General features: G+C 44.6%; 1 protein-coding gene across 6 annotated transcripts in view; it reads left to right on the top strand.

Moving 5' to 3' along the window:
* Positions 1-10,127, top strand: part of PBX3 (PBX homeobox 3) — a 100,710-nt gene that overhangs the window by 1,501 nt on the left and 89,082 nt on the right. For all 6 annotated transcript variants that reach the window (XM_050319845.1, XM_050319843.1, XM_050319847.1 and 3 more), the window contains one exon: positions 485-558. In XM_050319845.1, the coding sequence (XP_050175802.1) occupies positions 485-558 (74 nt within the window). The remainder of the gene's footprint in view (positions 1-484; positions 559-10,127) is intronic.

Here is a 10,127-nt window from a genome sequence, read left to right on the forward strand (position 1 = left end):
CGGCCGTCTGTCCGGCCGGCCACCCCTAAAAGTACAACTTTGTCCCTTTCTTTCTTTCTTTCTTTCTTGTCTCAAAGTGGCGGCAGATGGATTATAAACCTGACCAGATACTGCTGCAGGAGAGGGGTGTGTGTGTGTGAATAAAACCCAAACCAAACCCTGGCTGTATTAAATCACAATAAATACAAAAACAATGTTAACTCTGCACCATCCCCTCCCCCCCATTCTCCTTAATAAATCAGTTCTAATATCGCAGGACGGGGACAAGGTGTGTGTGGGGGTGATTTATCCCCCTCGTTCGGGCGGCGTTTGCACAAAGATAATTCGGTATAAAAGTGAAGCGGGCTGAGGGAGGGTCCGGCCGCCCCTCGCTGCCCGCGGCCCCGGGACCCCCGGCCGGGGAGAGCGGCCCCAGCGCGGGGCTCGGGAAGGCGCCATGTTGCCGGAGCCCGGCGTTAACCGCTTGTCCTGTGCTCTCTTCCAGGAAACACGCCCTGAACTGCCACAGGATGAAACCCGCCCTGTTCAGCGTCCTCTGCGAGATCAAGGAGAAAACAGGTACGGGCCGCCCGCGCCGCCGCCGCCGCAGCCATCTTAGCGCTGCCTCTTTCCGCCGCCGCCGGGCAGCGCCGCGGCCGCGCTGCCCTCACGGCGCTGCCGGGGGCGGGGGCCGGGCCGGGCCGGCACGGGGAGCCCCGCGGGGCCGGGGGACCCGCCGGCCGGGCCGCTCCCGGGGCGGCGGCAGCGCCGCGAAATGGCGCGGGGGTCCCCCCTCGCCGCCCCCGCGGCCCCGGAGCGCCCGCGCTGCCTTTTGAGCGCCAGACAGCGTGTAAAAGAGTTGTGAGGGCGGTGTGACCGCGGGCTTCCACCCCGGGGCCGGCAGCCTTGTGAGGGCGGGGGCCGATCCGACCCCGCGGCGGCCCCGCCGTGCGCGCCCCGACCCCGCTGCTGTGCCCGGCGCAGCTCCGGTGCCTCCCGGCACCGGGCGTTTAAACGCCAACATTCTCGAAAATCGTCTCAAAAGTACAAAAAGAATTTTTTCCTCTACATTAACGCGACACGAATAAACCCCGTGTTTTTCTTAGGGGCATTCTAGGGCATTTTTTTGCAATTTTTTCACATCACTTGATTTATAGAGAATTATTTTTTTTTAAAGAAGAAAATTTGCAAAGTATACTGCTTTGTGTTATGAAAATCAGGGCATTTAATGAGAATAATATCATTTAAGGAGAATAATAACATTTGAGAATAGTAAGAACATTTAACAATAAGAAAAACCTTTATTAAGATCTGGATTTAAAAATAAATAGCCATTTATTCACATATAGCTAAAGCCATTGCCTGGCTTTTTAGCACTATGTGATCCTCAATCACATTCTGCTTAATTCCACACTGAAAATATAAAACTGGACGAAAACAACCCAACGTGAAATCATTGCAAATCTGAGCTGCGGAGCCCGGAGCGTGCGGTTCTCCGTGAATTATGTTGCTTTATGTCCAAGGGTTTCTTTGCTACCGGGGATCCACTTCAGTTCCTGCTGACAGCTAAGCACTAGGGTATTGACTGTGTTGTGAATATTAAGATTGATTCTGCTTTATGTTGCATTATATTACCCAGGATAAGGGGAATGATCCCCCTCCTGCCCTCCCTCCCCACCTACCTATGTTCCGCCTCGATCAGCTCATAAGCCCTTTCCATCCTGCTTTGGCTTGTGTTTGTTTCCTGCCTTTCCCTAAACTTTTTTGCCCATCCTGCTCCGGAGCCAGAAAGCAGCCTGCCCTCAGTGTTCAGACATTAGCAGGAGGCAGATTTCAATTAAGGAGACAGGCGTAGGTCCCACGGTCACTTTATTTGCAGAGGGCTTAGCCTCGGTGTTTTGAAAGGCAAGTGTAGTCAGCCACATGTCAGAGGTGAGCTTCGAGGAAAGCCCGAGTCCTTTCAGCAGCGGGGATTACTGGCACAGGGTGCTTGTGAGGCCGCCGCCGTCTCGCAGGCGAGAGGGAACCTGACAAGAGACTTTCTGGTCTGAAGCCTTTCGGGGCGTTTCAGAGATAACTTCTAAGTTGGGATCCTGCCTTTATGCTGTAAGAAGTCGAGCCAAGTTTGCAAGTTATCTCTTTTGTGAAATCGCTCGGAACCAACAAAGAGTGAAGGCGTCTGCCTGCCCAAAGGCGCGCTCCTGCCAGCCCGGCAGCGCGGGAGGGACAGGATTAATGCTCCGGGTGATTGATGGAGATGGATCCACACCCCCACCAAAAACTGTTCCCGGAGGGGGACCTTCACTCAGGGTCTCACAGTTGAGGTGAAATGTCTGTGCAGGCTTTATTTAGCGTGCTAAAGCAAAGAAAATGTGAAAATAAATTGTAGCCTGTTTTCTTTCTGGAAGCTGTTTTTGTAGGGAATGGCTTAAACAATTCTGAACTGGAAGACAAGGAAGGGTCTGAGATGCAGTTAAAGCAGAGGTGTCCCCCTCCCACTGGGGCTCCTCATTGTCTTGTGGTCCGAGCGCTTAAACCTGCCTCCAATGGGGTCATGTGCTGGTGTTTAATTCTTCCAGAATTGATCAGAAGGAAAGTTTACCTGGGTGTGGGAATTGCCGTGATAGCTTTATTGCTGCCTTCTTCTGAGAGGTGAGGAGAGAGGCTGGAGCCTAGCAGAAAGTGGAGTTGCAGTCATGTCTGTTCAGAAATAAGTCATGCAATATTTAAGTAATTTTTGTATTGAATTATGTATCTATTTACACATTAGTAGTTTTCAGTGCAGTCAGTGAGGACTTTGTGAGACTCGCCGGGAGAGAGTGTGAGGAGGAATCCTCAGTTTAGGTGGAGCCGCTCTGTCACTTCCCTGCATGGGTTAATGGACGCATCTTATTTCTGAAAGCCTCACACAGGGTCAGGAGCTGAAGATTTTTGGTTTTTTCTCCCTGTGAGGTATATACCATGTACAAAGCAAATCACTGAGTTACTGAATTTAGCCTGACATTTCTTTTTCAACATTTTTAACATTTTCAAAAGTGCTGCATAATACATTTAAACGCTTTACAGCTATTAATAGCAGTGTGCATTCTGAGAGGCAACCACAAGGTAGCATGGTGTTGGTAAAGAAACTGCCACCTCTGACTTTAATTAGTTCAGAGAAAAATGATGCCAAAAGTTCTACTGCAGCCCCTCCAATAAAAGAGGAAGACAAGCAAGTGAGAGTCTAGTGACTCCATTCTGCTGTGTTTTACCCGTTCTCTGAGGTGTCACTGGAAGCGGTGAAGTTGCCCGTGCAGCGCGTGCTCACATCTGTTGCATACCTGTGCCACAGTCCATCTCCTCACCTCCTGCCAGGAGGAATCAAAAACTGATTTGCACCTTTGTTTTTTTTTTTTTAATAGCTCTTCTTTACTGACTAAAATGCCTTCAGATTGGTCATTTGATTAAGCTTCCATTAGGACGTTGCTCTACCTGCGGTCCTGGTTATTCTCATGAAGAAAGAAGTGAGAATATATTAATTCTTGTAGTCTTAAAATGTCCTAGGGAATTGCAGTTATTTCCCAATGGAACGACATATTATTAGATCCTGGATTGTGTTGATAGATGATTTGGGTTTTTGTCTTTAAAAATCGTTTGTACCAGATAGGATCACACATTTATAAAAATGTCTGAATCCATGTGCATATCTGTGTACGCTTATACAGTTATTTATTTATTTCCTGAAGTCCAGCAGCAACAATGATAGCTGCCAACCAACCCCGAATTTACTGTCACCACCACCCCTAAATAGCATTCATTTCCTAGTAAAGCCTAATGGCATACATGATGGTTTGCCAGATTTGTGGCCTTTGTGAGGCTTATAAGCAGGACTGACTTGGGAAGATCATAAAACTTAATGAACTTCTCGACTGCAGGAGGTGTCCGCAGGGGAAGCGAAAGGCCTGCTCGGCTGCTCGGGCTGCTGCAACTATTTTTTATGTCTAAAGAGAGAGGAGGAAAATGTTCATTAAGAATGTTCTCCCCTTACTCAGAATTTTGTTTCAAAGAATGAAGGGAAAAAAAAAAAGCTCTGAAAACCAGACAACTTGTGCCGTTAACCACGGGGTTAATTCCTTGCTGTTCCTGTGTAAGCTAAAACCTTTATTTTTATTGCTACAACTGTAAATAGCCGCGCGCTGCCGTCCCAGTGATTAAAGGGCTGCATCGGTTCTGCCTCTGCTGCAAAGCTCCTTATTGATGACATGGCCCAACTCCTCAGGAACGCCCCTTGTCAATATGCTGCAGAGTCTGTAACCCGCGGCGAGGGGACTCCTTGGAGCAGCACTGGCTTTGCCTTGGCTCTGGCAGAGTTGGAAAATGTTAACCCCTGTTGGCACCGCGGGGATGTAAAAATCCAGTCACAGCACTCTGCCCTTGCACTGCACAAATTTCAGCTTCTCAGTGTTTGTGAACTATCATTTAGTGACAACAGCTCGCAGTAATACACGATAACCCGCAATCCTGCTGGAACACAAGGGGATTCAGATGGAACAATGAAATGGCACTGATAGCATACATATGTGTGTGTGTGTGTGTGTGTATATGTTGGCTATTTTCTAAATATCAGCTGTGATGTTATTGTTACTCACTTTAGCTACTTAAAATATTTATGTGCAGTCCTGATTTTTTTTGAGCTGCTAAATACATATTTTGCTGTACCCTGACTACCTGAGGAAGTCAGCGCTGTGTGTTTCTGTGTGTCCAGCTCTGCTTAAATTATTTAGCTTTTGTTTCCCTTCTCGTGCTTCAGTACCAAGGTTTGTCATCGACCCAGTGGTTGTACTTTTGAATGTGTTTTTTTTTTAATTGCCAGCAGATGTATTACAAATGATGCTGTGCAGCAGATTTGGTTGTTTGCACTGTCCTTATGGCAATGACATTGCTTTTCTTCATAAATGTCTTACTAGGAAAAAATAAATTGAATAAAGTGTCTTGACTGTCGTTTGGTCATCTGTTTCCGACACATTCATTATCAGCAACCTAGTTCTTTGGTGAATTTCTACCAGGGCACTTCTCTGGTTGAGAAAATGGAGATTTGGTGATTGTGGGCATTAGAGAAATTCATGGTACTTAGTCTTACAGAACCTGTGACTGTATCTACCTTCAATGCTTTGCTGGTGCTCCTTGCTGCATTTAAATATCCATCTTTACCTAGAGTACTGGGACCAGTGAGAATTTTTTTTGCCCTCTGTAGAGGATAAATTTGGCCCTACTTGTCAATACTAATTTAACCAGAAGCAGTGATTTATTTTATTTTATAGCTATCTTTCATGTCCTTCCAATTTACTTTTGAATTCGACATTTGCTTGCTTGTCTGAAAATACCAAATTATAGGAGTTACCGTGTGGTGTATTTTAGGTTGCTTGCTGTAAGTTAAGGAATTTTTGCATTCAGAGATAAATTATTATCATGGCATGTAGGGAATGCGAAACAGTCCTTTTTTTTTTTTTTACAGGATTTAACACATTTATCAAGCTCTGTTCCTGCAGCTTTCAATAGAAAAGTTGTATGATATGGATATTATGCTGTCTTTTTTCAATTTAAACATTGATTTGTGTGAAACATTAATATAATGATATTTGCAGTCTACCGTAGACAAATATAAGCAGAATTAGACATTCTAAATTGTTACAAATGTAACGCAATATTTAAATCCGGGTGAAGGCTGTATTAATGATTACGGAGCAGAGCGCACGGCAGTCCGGTTTGGATCTGCCCTCAGATTTTAGGCTGTTTTTCAATTCCTTGCACATCGTGCACATGATGGTTCGATGAATATTTTTATGAACAGCAGGAATGAATGTGAATCCGTGCGCGAGCGAGCCCAAACCAGCGGAGCCCCGAGCGGAGTTGCGGTCCCGGCGTGGCAGTGGAATTAGCTGGAGCTGTCGGAGTGCCGGGATTGACACCCTGAGAAGAATGCTTTGTTTGTTTGCTCAGCAGTCATGTTTAATGCTCTTCGCTTATCAAGGTGATCAGCATGGTTCAGATAACACATGCCTGACACCGCCTGCCTTTTCTCACCAGCGTGTTGACCTTTTGTCACGTTTGCTTTTCTCTGGTAGGCAATGCCTGGCTTTAAGTGTGAATGGAGTAAATAATTCACATCAATATTTAATATAAATTATTAAAGTTTCTGTCAGCTCTTGCAGTTCATGGTTTTATAGAGTTAGGGTAGTTCATCAGCCAAACAGATGAATTGTGCAGCCCAGCTGGACATTAGAGCTCCTCCATGGTGCTGCCGGGACCGGGGAGGAAGCAGGGATTCAAATAGGAGAGGTAATGCAGCCTAGTCCTTGAACGGTGCATATTTTTCAGGAGTGCACATTCTTCAGGAGAGCTCAAAGTACCAAGTAAATATCCAGCATAATTTATTTTGTTATTCCTATACTTTTTTCCCCCTTCATGTTGCAAACAGAAATGCAGAAAATCCCACTGACCCTGGCTTTTCTTCTACTCTTTGTTACTGACCTTCCCTTGGTGCTCCAGCCCCTTCCTGGGCTTAGGCTGGAAGCACGGGGGCTGAGGGGTAGGGTTTGGGTGTTGGGGTTTTTTTCCCCTGTATGTTCTTTTTCTCTTTTTAAAGACTGATGTGGAGCACCAAGGTAATGAAGTTTCAGGGGGTTTTAGACCTTGTTTATAAATTTTAATTTGTATTTTGCAAAGTGACCTGCGATTGAATGTAGAATCTGAAAATATTTTTTAGAGGAGAAAAGCTCTGATCTCTGATTGTAACAGCTCAAACGTGTTTATTGCGTCAGGAATTGGATAAAAATAGCATGTTTTGCATAAAAGCTTATAGTAAAAGTCATTATGCACGTACTTTAATTTTATACTCTTTTAGGTGTTTCAGTTCTTTTGTTCATGATCAGTTCAGTGTGTGTTGCACAGTCATATGGATTGTAACAATGTGAATCACTGAATATCCCGCATCCTACAAATCCATCACCTGGAAGGGGGGTGGGTTTGTGTCATGTGTTTACAGGTCAAACCCTTTTGCTATACTTCAGTAATGCATCAACATTTTAAGCCAATCTCTCATTCCTCATTGTCCAGCAGGTGGCTTTGTCATAGATTATTTAATTTTTAATCATTTATTGTAAACAGAAAGTGGAATTTAATAATAATATCCTGACAGCCTTTTTTAAAAGAACAACAGTTTTTCAGTGTGTCTGTGGTGTACGATGGGGTCAATGGAAGCATCTAGAGAGCTTCAAGTACACAATCTAAATTAAGATTCTAAACAGGCATTACAGATGCTGGTAACTTTGGCAATTATCATTTTGTTTGGTGAACAGTAGTAAAACAGTGTGCGGTAAAAGTGTTTAGAGAGAGAGGATAAATAAATTGAACAGTTTTGCAATGCAAAGTGGTTTGTGGTGTTTTTGAGGATTTCTTGGCTCTTGCTTAACTGCTATTGTGAAGCCTGGAGCAGATTTTCCCATTGCTAATGCCCTAGAAGTATTAATTCACTTTGATATGCTAATTAGAGGGCATTATGCAAGAAATGAGATTAAGTGGCAGCATGAAGCCATTTGCCTGTCAGTAAATTGAGAGCTTTAGCATCAGGAGGAGCTTTGTTTTTTCTGAGTTTCTCTTGGTTTTGCATATAAATAAAATTGATTGAAAGGTCTAGAGAAGCTTCTAGAACATTGGTGGTTCTTTTTCTCCTTCTATGATTATTTAAACTTCATGTTAAAGCCTTTCTCTGAATATTAATTGATCTAATGGGAGATACTGAACATGAAGAATTTCATTGTATTCTCAGTTACTGTATCTTAACAAAAGGAAAGTATTAGAATTCTTTGTGTCATCTGATTTTTGTGGGATTATTTTAGATATATCTTACAGCTTTGTATTCTAACCTCTCTGCCTGCTCACAGCTCCTGTGCTGGGAACTGTACCTGTGTGGAGGTAGTTGTGCCAGTTCTGCAGGTTTTGGGATTGGGATAACGGGGGCCCAACCAGCTGAAGGCAAATGGAAGGCTCGGAGTCCTGGCCAATAGGGCTGTGGACATTTGTCACCCACACTCACCCACAGCGTTTCTGATGCAAATCACAGATGTATTTTCCTTCCTTTAGGAAGGAAGAAGTTGTAATATTGACCATAGATTTTATTCAACTGCCAGAAATTGTTTTAAAGTAACATTAAGGGATTGACTTACAGCCATAAGAGCGAGGAAATTTGGAGTTAATAGTTAAACTCTGCCCTTAACTCAACTCATTGAACCTATTTATTAGAGCATATATGATACATAAGATCACTGTGCTGAGACCTCTGCAGTAGCAGGACACTCCAGGATGGCTCGAGGATGACAGGTTCTGATCTAGTTCAGATATTCCTCTGTTTTTTGGGGGTTTGTTTTGTTTTTTTGTATGTGTGGTTTTCATTCAGCCTCAGAATTGCTTTACTACAGTTCTGTGATTAGTTTTCTTTTTACAATACTGCTTAAAAAAATCAGATAAATAATTCTGGAAATTGAACATAAATTTATCAAAAAATAAACCCAGAGCAAACCCAACCCAAGACTCTCTAGTCCTCTTTGCCTGAGCGTGGCAGAGCATTGGCTGTTTGAGTGCCCATCTCCTCCACAGATCGTTGTCGCAAAGTCAATCAGGGGAGCAGTGCTGGAGTGACAGTGCTTGTTATGAGCCCCAATAGTTATTTTAAAGAAAGGAAAAAGGATAAAGAAATGCCCGAGAGCTGCGTGCGGGGGCTGTTCATGCTGGATGCACATGCTCTCCCTGATCCTGGCAGCTGAAGTCTATCACTGTTGGGAAATTTTTAACATGAACCACATGAGACACAAACCACGGCGGTTTCCCCGGAGCCACAGGGGTTTTCACGTCAGCGCAGGACAACTGGCACGTGCGCTGCGGGTCCCTGCCCGCCGTCCCTGCCCTCGGCGCCCGCCCGCCCCCAACAAAGGGGCCGTGGGGCGGTTTTCATGGGAAGCATGATGTCCCTGGTCGCCCGCAGCTCCCCGGAGCTCGGCCCAAAGAATCCCATCAGGAATTTATAACCCAAAACTTGAGTTGTCATAGTGAACCTTTTTGATACTGAGAGGAACAAAACGTCGCTCGATACTGCAAAGTCAGTTCTCACAGGCAGCGAAAGGAAGTGTTGCTGGGCTCCTGCTGCTCATTTGGGGCTTCAGATTGTTGAACAAAAGAAGTAAGTAATGAAAATGTTCTGAGGCCAACCTTAACCTTCCCAATACCAGGAGACCCTGATGGCATCCTTTCGGCAGGAGGCGGTGCCGGAGAGGAAATCCTGGCATTGCTGGTTTGAGTCCTGGTGCTGCTGTTGACTTGGGAAGAAACTTTCCTCCCACTTGAGTGAGGAGGGATGTGGTGACCTCAGAGCAGACCCAGAGCTCGGCCATCACTTCATAGACATGAATGCAAGAGCTCACTTGTCCTGTCTTTAAAATGGGAATATTATCCATCAGATTTTTTAGTGAAGGTTGTGTGGAGTTGGTGTTGTGTGTTAAAAAGAAATACTTTTATCAAGTATTGGGTCTAATTAAAATTGTTACGTAAGAGGTAATCTGTCAATGCTATTTACAGTATCCACTTTGTTCCAGTCGTGGTGAGCCTCAGCCATATTGCCTCCTGGAGATGAAGAGATTAGGCGTTCCTTAGACTTCTCCTTTTAGTGGCTTTAGTCAGGAATGTTTGTTTTTTTTAATCCATGGTTAGACCTCTGGCAAAAGGGTGGTGGGGTTTCCTGCCTCGGTGGTTGGTTTGCTCGGTACAGAAAGGGACTGTTTGCTCCCGTCGCTGGGGATCGGTGCTTCCCTTGCGCCGTGGCTCTTTGAGGCAGGATGGCACACTCAAAAGGCTGTTTCAAACACACTTTCATGTATTTGTTGATTAAAGAAGGATGTGTGCTTTTACTGAGGTTTGTAATTACAGAACACCCAAATGTTTGCTTATTTTCTTTCATGCGAGATCCTGGGAGCGTGATTGACTGTCACTAGTAAGAACAAGTTACAGTAGACTGTGCAATGATTCTTATTTGACTTCAAGGATGTATTTATTACCATTTTTGAACAAATTATACTAACATGAAAAGTTGTGGAAATGATTGTGCACTAGATAAGGTG

The sequence above is a fragment of the Myiozetetes cayanensis genome, unplaced genomic scaffold (assembly GCF_022539395.1).
Source record: "Myiozetetes cayanensis isolate MyiCay16 unplaced genomic scaffold, myiCay2020 scf23, whole genome shotgun sequence".
Classification (NCBI taxonomy): Eukaryota; Metazoa; Chordata; class Aves; order Passeriformes; family Tyrannidae; genus Myiozetetes; species Myiozetetes cayanensis.